Raw genomic sequence first — 18203 nt, 5'->3', positions numbered from 1 at the left:
TTCTTTCAGCATTTTATAATCTTATTGCCTGTACTTTTCAAACCGATTGAGAGGGAATGTGTCGGTAAGTACTAGCTACTCAAGTTCGTTAAATTTCCAGACATGCAAGTAGCCTTGTTATGTCATATGTATGTTATATAGTCTGAAAAGCACGAAGCCAAACAGACAGATACAGCTGAAAATGAAAGAAAAACATAGAGCCCTTGAGAGATAATTGCTTCAACTCCGTTCACTGCAATGGACCATGAATGGATTCATTCTCTTTATGCAGTTTCATCCATGGTTGTGAAATTAGAGGAAAAGGCTTCTAAACATGATTCTTTGCAGAGAGGGATGAGGGTAAAATGAGGATATCCATTTTTCCCTTAATGCACATTAGAGAATAATAGAGAATAAAATATCTCCTTTCTGGAAGAGAGCTATTTTTATAATGCATCCTATTAATATATCTTTGTGTCCTCATCCCTTCTTTCCTCTTTGGAACTGATTGAGGCAGGAGACATGCTACTGCTAATTTATAAATATTGAACATATAATTTAAAAATAAGAAATATGACTTCACTTAGTGAGACTTCATGTATATTATACCCATGTCACCTGTAGCACTATAGCTGTGATCAGCAGCAATGTGCTCTATGTTTCTAGGTCCAGGGGTGCATTGTTTGTTATGTACCGCAGGTGGAAACGGAAGCAGTTGCAGGTATACAGACTTGAAGCAACATAACGCAAAGGAGAAGGCAAAGTTCATGGTCGAGAAACAGAGGTCAGGCGATCAGACAAACAAAACAAGGCAAGGCAGAAATCAAGGTTGGGGACGAAAACACTGGTCAAGACATTTTATCAAAACATGAGCCATGCATTCATACTCCTTTCTCTGTAGCACAGCAAACCATGGTGGACACTATACAAGGACAACACAGAGGAAAGGACAGACAAAATGCCTGACATGCTTTCCAGTTTATTAGAAATGTCTTTATAAATCCATTGCTGTAAATAAGTGCATAGCAAAAGTCAACATACATAAATATGTGATTGTGTATGAACATGTGTTTTAAGTTTTTGTTTTTATGGTTAATTTAATTTCACATTTCAGTTATTTGCAATGGATTTAAGACAACACACAACATCATGCTGCTGCTAGTCCACTGACCCATCGTGCAGTGAGTTGACAATCACTGATAGGCTCCTGTCTCTTGTACTATCTGAAAGTCATAAAGATGACATTAGTGATTGCCCTAGACTAACTTACCAGTTTAAGAACATAAAAAATATTCATTAAAAACAGGCAGAAAACGCTAATTGACCACAATGATCTTCAAATATTAGTGGATTTTATTATTTACAACATTGATGTAACTATATATTCACATACTGCATACACATGTTGGTGTGTTATATATTTTACCCAAGCTTCTCTTACACCAATATGGATGAAATATGTTAGTTAAATTGCTTAGTTAAAATAATTAGTTAAATTACTCCAATTAATGTCTCTAAACGAAATACATGACCTTCCAGCGATCAGTAGAACATTGTTAAGCTTGAGCAAACTAACAGTGTCAAATCCTTTTTTTTTGGTCCTATATCCCAAAATATTGTTTCAGTGGGAGTCAAGGTTATTATAGTTTTTATTTAGTTTTGACTTTATGTTTTCAAATTCAGTTTAGTTTTAATTAGTTTTTAAAGCAGATTTGCTATTTTAGTTTGTTTGTTTTTTTTTCTGAAAATGCTTAGTTTTAGTGTTTTGTAATATGGGTTATTTGTCAAGGCCAGAAAAAGTATTGTGTAATAAAAACATCATACAATTTTGGAAATATGTATTCAACAATAACACCAGTACATAAAATGTACATATGGGCACAAATAAACTGACACACCCATGAAAGATTCTGTTAATCCTCTCTTGCTCCAACCATCTACACATAGGTTCAGCTTCCTCACATTTTTAATGATCTCTTTTCGTTTCTGCTTTGCCGTATCCATCTTAGCCCCAATAAGGCTACTGACTCTTGCAGCTCCAGGTGTTTTGAACTTTGGTTCGAGTAAAGTGGAGAACTTTTTGAAGGCAATCGACTCACACAGTTGTGTAGACATCTCAGTATCAATAAACATATGAACCAGCGCTTCCTCTCATTGTGGTGTTCCTGTGTATTTACTAACCAACAGCTACCGGTTCTCTGGTGAAAGCACTGCTGTAGTGTTCTCTGTCCTGCGGTAGTCTCCGTCATGCTGTCTAGCCCTGTACCGGGGTCAGCTTCTGTTTCGGGGGAGGGGGGCGTGGCGTTCTCCTTTACCTTATTAAGGTAAACTAGGTTAGCCTCCTTGTGCGCGCTTCTCAAATGTACTTTCAAATTCGTGGGATTTTCCCCTTTAATAAATTGTCCACATATTTCACCACCTTCCACTGCAGGACACTTGCTTTTATCTGACACACAGTCATATATAAAGTAATCCCAAATAGGACTCTGCCACTTTCTTCCAACTTCCGGTACCGCCATGATGCCAGGAGAGGAGCATGGTGTGAGAGGAGCTATGCTGTGTTCAATTTGACATGAAATGTCGTAATTTCCGGCTTCCCAGTCGGAAATGTCAACTCTCAAAGATATTGACAATGACAAAAACTAAGGACATTTGCTCTATAATTGTATTTTATTTTAGTTAGTTTTGCAAACAGACAATACAGGTTTAGTTAGTTGTCGTTTTTATTTCGATTTCAGTTAACAACTAGGTTTTTTTCACTCCTAGTTTTCGTTCGTTTTCGATTATAACCTTGGTGTGTGAGAATGAGAACCAGTGTAAAGCACTTTGAAACCGCTAAGGTTAAAAAAATAGCTTAAAACATGACTTAGACAAAAAGGTTATTTGGTTAAAATCTCACACAAAAATCTCTTTAATCTCGCAAACATCTCTATAAAAAGTCTCTTTATATAGTCCACACTGAAAGTACTCTGTAAAAATATTTATTGACTTTAGTAAGTTCAACTTATTTTATTCAGTTGATCAAATTAATAGCCGATTTAGTTTTATTGTCATTTAAACAAGTTGGCTCAACATTTAATTATTCATATGGAATCACACGTTCTCAACACAATGTATTAACTATCAACCAATTACATTACTGCCTACGTCACTTCCGCACGCCGTTAAGTGTCCCTCACAAGGATGATTGTGTTCTTTTTTCATCGGTGGACATCTTGGATGCATCCATGTCGGGTAACTCATTTTATATAATATTAATCTCAATATTAATATGTATTTGATATTACTCTCAAAATTTCTCTTAGATTTTGGTTAACTTTGACAGTTTGCTGATAGATGAGTTGCATTGCGACAACACATGCATTTTAAGGCGGTAAACTATTTTAAGGAGGTAATTTGTCACTTTTTTGCGGTAACATTATTATTATTATTATTATTATTATTATTTTAGCGAGTATTGTTCTTTTTTTGTGTGTGAATAAAATAATCTCAATCCGTTGTTTCTCTCAAGCAAATTCGTGTCTCCTTTTTGTCTCTGAGCATTTGAAGCTAATCAGACCGATTGTAGGTTGTTTTTTTTTTTTTTTTTTTTTTTTTTAGTTAAATGTATTGGAATTATAAATTCGTGTCCAATTCGTTTGAATGCATCAAAAATATTAAGTTTTTAATTAAGTCTCGTCGGCGTTGGCTTACTGGGTGATTTTGCTTAAATGAAGAGTCGGTTCAACTGATTCAGTTCCTTCATTAAAACCATCGAAAAAGGATAAGCGGCTTTGGTAATGATTTCTTAAATGAACCGTTTCAGAATCATTTGAGTCGTTCTCACTTGTTCAGTCGGTTAGGGCTGCACGTGTTGGTTGATCGTTCTGCACGTGTAATCAGCACGTGTTCACAGACCATTTCCACTGTGCGCTCTACAAGTCACTTTGAGGAAGGTTGTTGTTGTTGTTATTATTATTATTATTATTATTATTAGTTATTTTATTATTATTACTTTCCTAAAGTGCCAGTACTGCAAGATCTGAATGGTAAGTTTTACCACACATTGATTCTACAGGCCACGAGTAACTGCCACAAAACAAATGGCCCACATGAGCTCAAAGGTGGTGCTACAGGCCACGCCCAAATCTGCATCTTCGTCTTCTTTGAGTTTTAATGGCCGTTGGCAAACCAGTTAACGGTGCATTACCGCCACCTACTGGATTGGAGGGTGGGCAGTAGAATGGCAGAGAAAATAAAATAGAAAAATAATAATACCGAAACAATACTGCATAAATAAAAGAAAATAAAGTGATGAATAACTATATACTAGATATTCCAACTAGATTGAGTGTCTCACTTAACCCAGAATTTTTTAGGGCGGTGCATTTTCCCAGATGTTTTCCCCAGCAAGTTCTCTAGTGTCAGGTTTTGTTTTCCAGTCTGCATCTCTAGCTCAGTTCTTTCTTCCCCATACCTTTTGCAGTCTAACAGAATGTGTTTTACCGTCTCTTGTGTACTGCTCTGTGTGCAGAGTCCAGTGGGGTGTTTTTCCTATTCTGTTTAATGCTAGATTTAAGCCATCATGACCTATTCTAAGACGCGTAATTCTCATCTCTTCCTTTCTGCCCTGCCTCACTCATGCCTACTTGTTTTTGTAGGGTATATAGATGTCGTCTGGCGTGAGCTGTGTCCCAGTATTCCTGCCATATTTTATATGCGTGTCCCTTTTTATAATGGTTTTGATCTGCTCTACTTAATGGTACTTGTATATCAGCTGTTTCATGTTTATATCAATCTCTTTGCCAGTATATCAGTTTCATTTCCTTCTATCCCTACATGTGCTGGAACCCAGAAGAAGGAAACATTTAGCCCCTTAGTATGAAGTATGAGAAGCAGATAAAGAATTTGGTAAACAATGTCTTGTTTTCCTTGACTGTATGCTTGATCGTGCTGACAGACTGTCAGAGGCTATAGCGACATCTTGGTTCTGATTATTTTTTTCCAACCACTGCAATGCCAATAGGACTCCTAATAATTCTGCAGTGTACACTGATAAATGATCGGTCGGCCTTTTTTTGACTGCTACTTCAAACCGAGGAATGAAAAAGGCCTCACCAGTGCAGCCTGTCTCAGGTTGTTTGGAAACATCTGTATATGAGTAATTTATCCTGATACTGGTCCATATAGTTTTGAATTATTATCCCTTGTGGCACTATTTTAGAATTCTCTTAAAATTTGTTGTAATTTTGTATCTTCAGATGGTTTTATGAATCTCCAGGGTGGTACACTTGGTATCGTCACAATGGGGCTTACTTTTAGCTCACTGAGACCTGCGCTTTGTGCCTTTTGCATTTCCAAACCATCCAAAGCTATTAAAGTTAGTCCTGTAGAATTCCTGAGCATTCTTGTAAGATGACTTTCGTGGGGTGCACCCTGCTATGCCCTTGTACATTTACCCAATATGCCAGCATGATCTTAACCCTCCTGATACACAACGGCATCTCTCCTGTCTCAACCTGTAATGCGGTCACTGGTGATTTAATGCTCTAGTACAGATCTGGCATGCCTGTGCCTGTTTCACATTGAGCTTTTTAAGATTTGATTGTAATGAAGACATGTATGCTAGGCAGCCATAATCAAAGGCGGCCCTCATAAGAGCCTGATAGATATTTATGAGCGATGCCCTACTTGCTCGCCCTGACAGACATTGACAGAGACATTATCTTTTTACATTTATTCTTAATTTTATGAGTATGTGGACCCCAGGTCAGCTTCTCATCAAAAATCACTCCTAAAAATCTCACAACCTTGACCTGTTCAAGGTCTAGCCCATATAATTTAAGTGGTACTGTTTTATGGCATTTAGAAAAACATACATCTTGTGATTTTGAAATTGATAGTTTAAATCCCCATTTATTTGCCCACTGTTCTACTTTCCCTATTGCATGTTGCATTTTCTTTCTTAAATATTCTACATCCCGACCCCTAACCCAGAGTGCCCCATCATCCGCATAAAGCGACTTGCCTATATTTACTCCGAGATGATCAAATATGTCATTAATCATAATATTAACAGTATTGGGCTACATGCACTGCCTTGTGGGGTACCATTTTCCACTGCATACCTCTTTGAGTACTCTGCACCTACTCTAACTTCTATTGCTCTTCTGTTCAAGAAGTCTAATACTTAATTATATATCTTACCATTTATTCCTAGTTTGTCGAGTTTAATTGGAAGTCCATCCTTCTAAAGCATATCATATACTTTTTCAACATAAAAAATACAGCAATTACATTTTCTTTGTGATCATTTGTGGAAAACTACAAAAATGAACTTAAAATCTGCCAAATGTGTTGAAATGTTGCATGTATGGGATACATTTTTCCACCATGTCCATTTTTAAATGGTCCACCATCTTGAGGAAGAATCCGCCATTGCTGCTTACAGCTTTCTATCTATCTATCTATCTATCTATCTCCCAGTAGTAGTATTGTATTCCTATTGTGGTTGTGGTGTACAATAAATGACTAGTCCTCTCTTCTTGTCTCTTTAGCCAACTGATGATGTGGAAGTCACAGTTAAGGTGGGCATCCTGACTGTGAGTGAGGATACCAGACGTGATGGTTTCTTCCCAGCAGATGTCCTGAATGTTGCTGTGATACTGGAAGGGGAGATTGTTTCAGAACGAAGATGTTCAGACTACACTATGTTCAGAACATTGAGGATCCCAAAGAACTACGATATACCTTTTGTGGTACTTCAGAGAATTTTCATGAAAATTTGAGAGCTGCACAGCAAGAGTTTAAGAAGGATGAGAGCATCGGAGCGGTCGTGCTGCACATGGGGCCGAACGACATCAGGCTCCGGCAGATGTTCTGAAGAGGCACTTCGGCAGCCTGATCGAGACGGTACGAGGCAGATTGCAGCACGCCATGTGACTACCTGCCATAAGTACATCTTCCAACAATATCACTCATCATAATCAGTGTTCAGTTAAAAGTTCAACATTTAAAAGCTGTGTATTTTATACAATCACAGCCATACTCATCCTCCTATTGCCATAAACCAACTTTCCCTCCAAAATTTAAACAATGTACTAAAACCTCTTTAGAGTAAATCTTACATTAATTAATATTGTTGATCTGCTTTCACAAATAAAATGGTGAGTAAAATTAAACTAGTCACTAATGACTGGTCAAAAACGTACAATGCTTTAAATTTGACCTCCTGCCGGGCTAAACCCCGCCCCCACTTTCCCAGAGTGATTTTCCGCTCAAATTTGAACTGGCCAATCAGAAAAACTCCTACGCTGAGGATTTTCCGCTCAAATTTGAACTGGCCAATCAGAAAAACTTATCTGCTGAGGTAACTTTAACCGATCAGGAGAGTAGAGGCTCAGAAACACACACATATGCATGTAAATTAATCAGTAATGTGAGAACCAAGCAAGGTTTTTTTAATTTTTATTTATTTATTTTTTAAGCAAAAATGATGATTATGAATACACAAACACACACTCACCCATGGACACTTCCTTGGCAAAAGCGAGGGAGATAAGAAGCAGAGGAAGCCCTACCGCGACGAGTAACCCGTTTATCTGTGGCCAGTACCACGCGCACCCCTCTGTATGTCCCCTCGGTGGGTTTCTTCATCAGAAAATTAGGAAACATGTTCTATCTACTGTTATTACAGCGAGAGCTAATGTTATCGGTTATAGATACAGCAAGAACTAATGCACTGCAATACAGAGCTGTGAAATTAATCAGACATGGGCGTAACCACGCATTCTTTAAGGGGGGGTCGTGTCACCCCAATGTTGAGGAAATCCCATTCCCCCCCTCCCCCACACACACACACACAATGCAGTTTCATCCATGGTTGTGAAATTACAGGAAAAGGCTTTCAAACATGATTCTTTGCAGAGAGGGATGAGGGTAAAATGAGGATATCCATTTTTTTCTTTAATGCACATTAGAGAATAATAGAGAATAAAATATCTCCTTTCTGGAAGAGAGCTATTTTTATGATGCATCCTATTAATATATGTGTCCTCATCCCTTCTTTCCTCAATCTTTGGAACTGATTGGGGCAGGAGACATGCTACTGCTAATTTATAAATATTGAACATATAATTTAAAAATAAGAAATATGACTTAGTGAGACTTCATGTATATTATACCCATGTCACCTGTAGCACTATAGCTGTGATCAGCAGCAATGTGCTCTGTTTCTAGGTCCAGGGGTGCATTATGTGTTATGTACCGCCGGTGGAAATGGAAGCAGTTGCAGGTATACAGAATTGAAGCAACATAATCCAAAGGAGAAGGCAAAGTTCATGGTCGAGAAACAGATAGAGGTCAGGCGATCAGACAAACAAAACAAGGCAAGGCAGAAATCAAGGTTGGGGACGAAAACACTGGTCAAAAGACATTTTATCAAAACATGAGCCATGCATTCATACTCCTTTCTCTGTAGCACAGCAAACCATGGTGGACACGATACAAGGACAACACAGAGGAAAGGACAGACAAAATGCTTGACATGCTTTCCAGTTTATTAGAAATGTATTTATAAATCCATTGCTGTAAATAAGTGCATAGCAAAAGTCAACATACATAAATATGTGATTGTGTATGAACATGTGTTTTAAGATTTTAGGATTAATTTAATTTCACATTTCAGTTATTTGCAATGGATTTAAGACAACACACAACATCATGCTGCTGCTAGTCCACTGACCCATCGTGCAGTGAGTTGACAATCACTGATAGGCTCCTGTCTCTTGTACTATCTGAAAGTCATAAAGATGACATTAGTGATTGCCCTAGACTAACTTACCAGTTTAAGAACATAAAAAATATTCATTAAAAACAGGCAGATAACGCTAATTGACCACAATGATCTTCAAATACTAGTGGATTTTATTATTTACAACATTGATGTAACTATATATTCACATACTGCATACACATGTTGGTGTGTTATATATTTTACCCAAGCTTCTCTTACACCAATATGGATGAAAAATAAGTTAGTTAAATTACGTAGTTAAAATAATTAGTTAAATTACTCCAATTAATGTCTCTAAACGAAATACATGACCTTCCAGCGATCAGTAGAACATTGCTAAGCTTGAGCAAACTAACAGTGTCAAATCCTTTTTTTTGTTCTGTATCCCAAAATATTGTTTCAGTGGGAATCAAGGTTATTATAGTTTTGCATTTTTCATTAGTTCCATGTTTTCAAATTCGGTTTAGTTTTAATTAGTTTTTAACGCGGGTTTGCTAGTTTAGTTTAATTTGTATTTTGTTGAAAATGCTTAGTTTTAGTGTTTTGTAAAATGGGTTATTTGTCAAGGCCAGAAAATTTTTGTGTAATAAAAACTCAACAAAAACATCATACAATTTTAGAAATATGTATTCAACAGTAACACCAGTGTTCTCTGTCCTGCGGTAGTCTCCGTCATGCTGTCTAGCCCTGTATTGGGGTCAGCTTCTGTTTCGGGGGAGGGGGGCGTGGCGTTCTCCTTTACCTTATTAAGGTAAACTAGTGTAGCCTCCTTAGCTCTTCAGACGCAAAGAACTACGAAACTCGAACACTGGGCAGAAATATCCACCTTGTGACAGTGTGATCTCTATGTCTTTAACCATGGCATGTTGTTTGGTGCTGGTCTGCTTTGAGTTTTTCAGAAACTGCTGATCTCATGGGATTTTCACTCACGGCAGTCTCTAGAGTTTACACAGAGTGGTGCGAAAACCAAAAAAAAAAACACATCAAACATTGAGGTGGATGAACTACAACAGCAGTAGACTACATCAGGTTCAACACCCATAAGACAAGAACAGGAGTCTGAGTCTTTCAGGGGAACACTAAAAGACAGACTGAGCACCACTGCTTCATCTGACCCTCAGGCTTTCACTTTTTCTCCACCCCACTGGTGGTGGTCCTCAATTGTCCAAGAGAGCTCAAGAGGCCCAGCAGGACAGAATAGCCAGCAGTCTCTCCCACAATCAGTGAGTCCAATACCTGTACATTCGCACCAAAACATGCTGGTTATAAGCAGAAACTCGCAGGACACATGGTGTGGATCAGCTATCTGTGAGCAAATGTCATTAACTAAATTTTTTTTAAGACAATTTTTTCATTCAACAGTTCATGTTGCATTCTTGTCTCCAAATATAATACAGGTGATGGCAAGAAATAAAGCAACTGATCTCATGAAACTAAAATCGTTTCTATTTTAATGTTAAACTATGGAATGTTCTTAAATCCCTGCCCCCCCATACCAAAGTCTTCCCATTTCAGAGTCGTCATTGTAAACAAATCATAATGTAAATAAAGTTTCATTAATAAACAATTTATCTGTGCATCGTGTTACGGAACAGACCTGCACATATTTAAAGCTCTTGAGCTCACTCGGGTTCTCCTCTAGGAACAGCAGGTAGATGCTGAGATCATCAAAGCGGCTAGAGCTGTCAGACAGGCCCTGGGCGCAGACGAAGGCAGGCAGGCGCTCGTATGGTTTTAGCAACTGCCTTTGCTGCCTCTGCCGGGCACATGGGCATGTTGCGTGGATCACTACAAGCACGAGGAGGATCGTGTACACAAAGACATTAATGCAGCTGAAGACTTGGAACACGCCCACGGACACCAGCTTACATGGCACCGGAGGGTACGCGCTCCGATTCAGGACAACACCTGAGAACACACAGATTAGCAATTAAACGCTCGTAGGGACTGACATGACAGCATGCAATCCATGTACACTGGAATCCATCAGTCATGAAGGACCTCCATGCTATAAAGGTCTGACATACCAGTGTGCAATTCACAGGAGAAGTGGTCAATCTGAGACACCTTGAAGATGTAGTACAGCAGGCAGCTGCAAGCCAGGATTAACGTGGATAGCGTGAGAAGCAGAAATAGCAGGTACTTCCACGCCAGTGCCCATGTGTCCTTTTTTTTTTTTTTTTTTTTTTTTTTTTAAACAGAAACTGTTCCGCCAAAGGGTACTTCACACAGCCATTCGCCTCCTGCAGATTACTGTCTCACACACACTCATGAAGACTAAAAGGCATAAAGTCTTTGGTTACGAACTGGGTTTTTTTTTTAGTTTTGCTAACGGATCATATTCTAACCTGGTTCTTAAGAATTTCTTCCACAGGTGCACAATTACCTGCAGAAATCCTTGGCGGTTTTCTGGGCGGCGGGGTTGCTGGAGGCGAGGAGAATCACGTGGTTGTAGCAGTGCTCCAGCTCCTCCATGATGAAGCCGAGGTCCGAGGAGAGCTGAGGAGCAGCAGTGAAGCGCCAGAACAGCGTGGGAATGTACACAACCACAGCCAGCAACAGAAGAATGTAAGGAAAGTACTAGAATGCAACACAAAATGTGTCAGGAAGTCACAGTGATTAGAGCAGAAGTTTGGCTTTGGAGTTTAACGTTGGGTTACCTTATGCAGCAATAGAGGGAAGCCGTTCTCTGTACTTTGCCATCCAGCAGCAACCCAGCAGAAAGAATTGACGTACAGTGCCTGGCGCGGGGTGAAGTTAGCGGGTGGGAAACAGCTAATCTGTGAATCTAAGAGCAGAAAAGAGTTGACTATTTAATCCACATTTATCAGTGTCTATACCTTGCAAGCAAGCACTGCAGGAACGGTAGCAAAGTTTGGAAGACCCAGTGAAGAACAGGGACACCTGCTGAAGCTCACTGGTGTAACCTAGATACTGTTAGGGTTTAGAAGTCCACAAAGGAGCGGTGTGCATCCGCACACTTGACTTATTAACCGTTCAATTACAATCGTTCCGTTCATAATTATCACCTCAAACTAAATCCAAACTACCTGCTGACAGATAAATCTCAATATCTGTTCCTCCACTGGTTAAAAAGGCTGAAATACGTAGATTTAAATGTGACACATTATAGATTAAAATAGATATTTTTGAAAGACTCATCATAAATAGTAAAAATAGCATAAACTATTTTAAGTAGTATTATTGCTTCACCTGTAAATGACTAATATGCAGTGATTTACAGGCAAACATTTAAAAGCTGTGTGTATTTTATACAATCACAGCCATACTCATCCTCCTATTGCCATAAACCAACTTTCCCTCCAAAATTTAAACAATGTACTAAAACCTCTGTAGAGTAAATCTTACATTAATTAATATTGTTGATCTGCTTTCACAAATAAAATGGTGAGTAAAATTAAACTAGTCACTAATGACTGGTCAAAAACGTACAATGCTTTAAATTTGACCTCCTGCCGGGCTAAACCCCGCCCCCACTTTCCCAGAGTGATTTTCCGCTCAAATTTGAACTGGCCAATCAGACAAACTCCTACGCTGAGGATTTTCCGCTCAAATTTGAACTGGCCAATCAGAAAAACTCCTCCGCTAAGGATTTTCCCGCTCAAATTTGAACTGGCCAATCAGACAAACTCCTACGCTGAGGATTTTCCGCTCAAATTTGAACTGGCCAATCAGAAAAACTTCTCCGCTGAGGTAACTTTAAACGATCAGGAGAGTAGAGGCTCAGAAACACACACACATGCATGTAAATTAATCAGTAATGTGAGAACCAAGCAAGTTTTTTTTTAATTTTTTATTTTTATTTTTTATAGCAAAAATGATGATTATGAATACACAAACACACACTCACCCATGGACACTTCCTTGGCAAAAGCGAGGGAGATAAGTAGCAGAGGAAGCCCCACCGTGACGAGTAACCTGTTTATCTGTGGCCAGTACCACGTGCACCCCTCTGTATGTCCCCTCGGTGGGTTTCTTCATCAGAAAATTAGGAAACATGTTCTATCGACTGTTATTACAGCGAGAGCTAATGTTATCGGTTATAGATACAGCAAGAACTAATGCACTGCAATACAGAGCTGTGAAGTTAATCAGACATGGGCGTAACCACGCATTCTTTAAGGGGGGGTCGTGTCACCCCAATGTTGAGGAAATCCCTATATATATATATATATATATATATATATATATATAATTACAAAATATTTTCTATATGTCCCCGTTTAATCAACCCTGCCAACAGATCTGTCTTTTCTACATCTATTCTATTTATTTGTCTATTCTCTTTTAATATATTTCCGTTTGTTAAGGAAAATAGGTGTGACCCCCACTCCAATTGTACACTTGGTTGCGCCCATACTCAACGCAAGTTCCTTGCTATATTAGCCGCTCAGTCTGTAAGAAATGGAGACAGCAGCCAAGTGTAGAAAAGTGCAGCAGAACATACGAACTTTTTTTCCAGACAGTCAGTAACTAGTTACCTAAATAGTAGGTGACCTTAGATTAGTATAGAAGTCATCATACCATGGCTTAGTTTGTTCTTAATAATGTCAATTCAATTTTGATATTTTCAAACCGGTGAAGTAGACTATGCAAACGTCACTTCCGGTTTTGACCATTAACGGTACATTCACTTGTATATCCTCCCGCCGAGTTCACTATGAGGATAGCAGCGTTTCATTCCTTGACACTACATTTGGGCTAAGGACAACTAAGTGATTTCACAAATATAAGCTAAACAGATCGGCAAAGCGACTACAGCTGTCAGACAGGCCCTGGGTGCAGACGAAGGCAGGCAGGCGCTCGTAGGGTTTAAGCAACTGGCTTTGCTGCCTCTGCCGGGCACGTAGGCATGCTGCGTGGATCACCACAAACACTAGCAGGATCATGTACACAAAGACATTAACGCAGCTGAAGCCTTGGAACACGCCCACGGACACCATCTTGCATGGCACGCGCTCCGATTCAGGACAACACCTGAGAACACACGGATTAGCGATTAAACGCTCGTAGGGACTGACATGACAGCATGCAATCCATGTACACTGGAATCCATCAGTCATGAAGGTCTGACATACCAGTGTGCAATTCGCAGGAGAAGTGGTCAATCTGAGACACCTTGATGTAGTACAGCAGGCAGCTGCAAGCCAGGATTAACGTGGATAGAGTGAGAAGCCGACATAGCAGGTACTTCCACGCCAGTGCCTGTGTCACCAGTTTGGTTCTCAGAAACTGTTCCACCAGAGGGTACTTAACGCAGTCCTTCGCCTGCCGCAGATTCCTGTCTCACACACACTCATGACGACTAAAAGGCATAAAGTCTTTGGTTACGAACTAGGGTTTGTTCTTCAGAATTTTTCCCACAGGTGCACAATTACCTGCAGAAATCCTCGGTGATGTCCTTGGCGACGGGGTCGCTGGAGGCGAGGAGAATTGCGTTGTTGTAGCAGTGCTCCAGCTCCTCCATGATGAAGCCGAGAGCTGAGGAGCAGCAGTGGAGTGCCAGACCAGCGTGGGAATGTAGACAACCACAGCCAGCAACAAAAGCGTGTAAGGAAAGTAAAACAAAATTTCATTGATAAACAATTTATCTGTGCATCGTGTTACGGAACAGACCTGCAGACATTTATAGGTCTTCCTTTCACCAGAACAATGCGGGAATTTACATGAACAATGAATGCCACCCATGGCTCAAGATTTTCAAAATCACTGGACCTTTCCTCAGTTCCTGACCAAGCCTGGACAGGAGGACACAATACTCGTAAAATATTGTTGCTTTTTCATTGAATGTTTGAATGTGGTTCGAATGATTACATCATTTGTAACGACTGTGGGGTGGGACAGTTTGTATTATTATAATTACTCTGGTATCAATAACTGTTTGTTTTGTTTTTGTTTTTTTTAACAAAAATTGTGGAGCAGCCGAGAACTTGGCAATGTAAATATTTTTGTACATCTACCAGATTGCCCGTTGTGTAAATTATTTGGAACCTCTAGGCCTGTAATATATAAAAATATTCCCAGAAATTGTATGTGTAGGCTTTTCGGTCACTAACCCACAGACAGGGTGTGTGGTCCAGCTGGGGGGAGACAACCTTTGTTGAAGAATGCATGATATGCTGTATTTCTGCTAATTGAGCTTGGGTGTTACATATTTGATAAACTCACATTTTGTTATTTAGGCTGAGTGTTACATATCTAGTTCATTCTTTTCATTTATACCAAACGCTATGCATTGTCTTTTGGCATTTAGCTGAAGTGCTATATACATAAATATATTGAATTTACTCTTGTATTTTTGTACCCTTGTCGGCAGAATTAACAGTTGTGTACCACATACTCTTGTACTTTTTTTAATATTTGAGTCAAATTAGGATCTTCAATAGCCTATGTCCCAATTTGCACTGTATAGAAAAGGGAACCCTTTTCTCCTTTGTTTGTGAGTATAAGGGAAGGAGTGTTCATGACGTGGACTGACATAGACCGCATCGTAACAACGTTGATCACTAGTTGGTGTAAATGAAGGGACTGGATTGTGAGATTACTCTCTCAAGCTAGATGGAATTTAATAAGTCCCATAGGAAAAATGTATAGAAAATTTCTCTGAAGTGTAATCAATGTGTAACTAATATTGGGATATGTTAATGAAGTGTACTTAATATATATAACCAACATTTAGAACTATTACTTAAGCATAATTGAATAATCAATATTGGTTAAAAAGCAGAATCTATATGTATAATCAATAGTTAGAAACATAATCAAAATCCATAGAACAATGTTTGATCAAGTTAAATTCTGAGTGTGGTTTGAGTACAATAAATGTTCTTCTGTATCAACTGGCACTTTTATGCACTGCAATAAATTTGCATTAGATGTTCGCTTTTGTGGATGAATGACCTTGATGCCACGTGCTAGTTAGGGAGTTGGAAGAGGGCCTCAGGAAGGGAGGTAGATATCAGCCAGGACAGCCGATAGAGACAGACAGATGCTCCACAAATTTAAGGTAACGCATAGACATGAATAATTAATTAAGGCAATAGAGATTGGTTTGTTCCTAGAAAGAAAAGGTGAATGCCCCACCAAGGGATAATTTTACTGTTTCCAAAAAGTATATAAAGACATGTTTGTGTATGTACAATTTGGACTTTCTGCAGACTGTCACACTGTATTGGTTTTCAGTAAAGTTTATTTACTTTTTGACATCTACTAAACTCTGTCTCTGAAGTTTTTGATTTAGGCTAAAAAGGTTGATTTATCCACGACAAGTACAGCTGAGTGATTTTACAAATATAAGGCTCAGCATAATGCTGAGATGTGCCAGCTTGGCAACGAGAGATATGGCACTAACGTCTGAGTTGTGGCCGTATTGTAGTTATCCATTCAGAACTGGTTATTGCAGTTTGTCTTTAGTATTAAGAAAAGAAAACTCTAGTACCCTTTACATAACTAACATTTCAGGTTACCACTATATATTGTTGTACACTTATTACATAGCAAGCTACATAACAGCATGATGACATTAATATAATAAATAACACCAGTTACACAAACAGGATATTCAGTTTATCAAATTAAAATCATCATCCAATTCGGTCATTGCTCTTCTATCACTCAGAAATCACATGAATTCAAACGGTAACTGTAATCCTAAAACTATGTCCTTAATATACAAATTTTCACTATCAAATTTTGGATATTGGGGAGGGTTTGTCCATACCATGGTTACGCCCTTGGAATCTGGTCTTGTTCTTTGTCTCGTCACATCAGGTGCAGGTGCAGCCTCACACCATATGGATACAACAGGTAAGACTGAAGCTCAGAGTTTAACATCCAACTTACCCACTGGAAGTAAGACACTCCAGAAACCCAGAACCTCTTACACATTAGACCCTACTACTGCAATCTTTTTACTGTACTGACCCAGTTTTCTTAAGGAGGGCACAGGGACACATCCAAATATGTTTAGGCTGTTGAACTTTTCTATGGAATTATTTAAATGGAATACTACAAATCTAACAATTTCCTATAAATATTACTGGTGGCTGTATGAAAATGGTTCTCCTAGGGCCTTACAGGTTCATTTGATTTCCCACGTAATGCAATTTGTGTGAACACCAGATGAATCCTGTTGCAGTGGAAATGTGCTGTTTACAATCATTTGATTATCATTTGTATTTTAGGTGCTGACTTCGTGCATAAACAGAAAAGCTGATTCAGTGATGTAATTCAGTAATGGAGGTTGCAGACTGTCTAAACATCAAGAACATGATTACTGCTGAAATGTACAGTAAGATTCAGGCAAAGCCAACACCTCAGGATAAAATGAGAGCATTGTATGCATGTCTTGACTCATAGAAAGGAGAATTCTATGACATCCTTGAAAGGAAGCACATTTATTTAGTAAACTAAAAAAAAAAACTGTACACCTATTTCTCCTATTTTGTTTAACAGCCCTCAGCAGACCCTGAACTTTTTGCTCCTATTTTGGATGTAAACGGTGCTGAGGATAGGAACACGGATGAATACAGGTAACATACCTGCAGTTTTAATTATAGCAGAACAACTTTTGTTTAACACTCTGCTCCATCAAAAACTTTATTAGAAGAGTATGTTAAGAGTATATTAATCATATAATTGTTGATTTCCCTTAGTCTATATTAATGCACCTGACTAGCAAATTAGCTCGCCACCATCTTATGGCCACCTTCAGTTAATAAATTCATGATTTGTCAATCAATTCATTCTAACAACCTCTTGATTACTGACATGCATAGCAGAATATCTTTGCCTGGGTTTTCTATTATTCTTCAGGTTTCTCTGCCCTCATGCTGGTCATTTTAAGTGCAAATTGACCAACATTGTGTTTGAGACGGAAGGTAAAGGGGAAGTGCTGTACAGAATAGTATACTGGGACAGGAGACTCTTGGATGGATTGGGTCAAAAGGAGCCTGCGGGACCTCTGTATAATCTCAACAGCCCTGAAGGTTGTATCTGTCGTCTGCACTTTCCACACTGTGAGACCGGTACGTTGACCTTTCACTAACATTTAATAAAAGGTGTGTAGGTGAATATTGTGTGTGATGCTGCAATATTGTATTTAACATGACTGAGAATGACTTGCTCATCGCAAGATACAAGTTTAAAATGAGAATAAATTGCATATAGACGCACTCCAATCACATCTCAACTACGTCATTTCAAATCCATTGTAGGGGTGTAAAGAGGCAAAATTATACAATTATTTTCCAAATACTTTGACTCGACTGTACAGGACTGTTGTCGCATTTAACACATGCACACACTTGTAATGTCAGTGTTCTTTGTTCTTATTGTGTGTGTACAATTTATTTTGTCATTATGGATGATTTGTATTCAGATTAAAGGTCAAAAAATGATCATTAAATCCATTTTAATTTAATTATATATA

General features: G+C 38.7%; 1 protein-coding gene and 2 long non-coding RNA genes across 3 annotated transcripts; 2 read left to right on the top strand and 1 right to left on the bottom strand.

The window, feature by feature from the left end:
* Nucleotides 1-9522: 9522 nt before the first annotated feature.
* Nucleotides 9523-10921, bottom strand: LOC128629312 (pannexin-1; the record flags this gene model as incomplete). The annotated part of the gene is made up of 3 exons (XM_053676799.1): nucleotides 9523-9657; nucleotides 10350-10660; nucleotides 10780-10921. Coding segments are annotated over 3 exons (588 nt in total), but the record flags the coding sequence as incomplete, so codon positions are not given.
* Nucleotides 10922-10924: 3 nt separating this feature from the next.
* LOC128629367 (uncharacterized) lies at nucleotides 10925-15944 on the top strand. Its single transcript, XR_008393737.1, has 2 exons — nucleotides 10925-11320; nucleotides 12586-15944. It is a non-coding gene; the product is annotated as an uncharacterized LOC128629367 (long non-coding RNA).
* A 569-nt stretch (nucleotides 15945-16513) lies between these two features.
* On the top strand, nucleotides 16514-17945 carry LOC108260291 (uncharacterized). The gene is made up of 4 exons (XR_001811120.3): nucleotides 16514-16579; nucleotides 16957-17063; nucleotides 17228-17304; nucleotides 17588-17945. It is a non-coding gene; the product is annotated as an uncharacterized LOC108260291 (long non-coding RNA).
* Nucleotides 17946-18203: the final 258 nt, after the last annotated feature.

This window comes from Ictalurus punctatus, chromosome 28, assembly GCF_001660625.3.
Source record: "Ictalurus punctatus breed USDA103 chromosome 28, Coco_2.0, whole genome shotgun sequence".
NCBI lineage: Eukaryota > Metazoa > Chordata > Actinopteri > Siluriformes > Ictaluridae > Ictalurus > Ictalurus punctatus.
The sequence above is the reverse complement of the archived record's forward strand: the minus strand, read 5'-3'. Positions and strand labels throughout refer to the sequence as shown.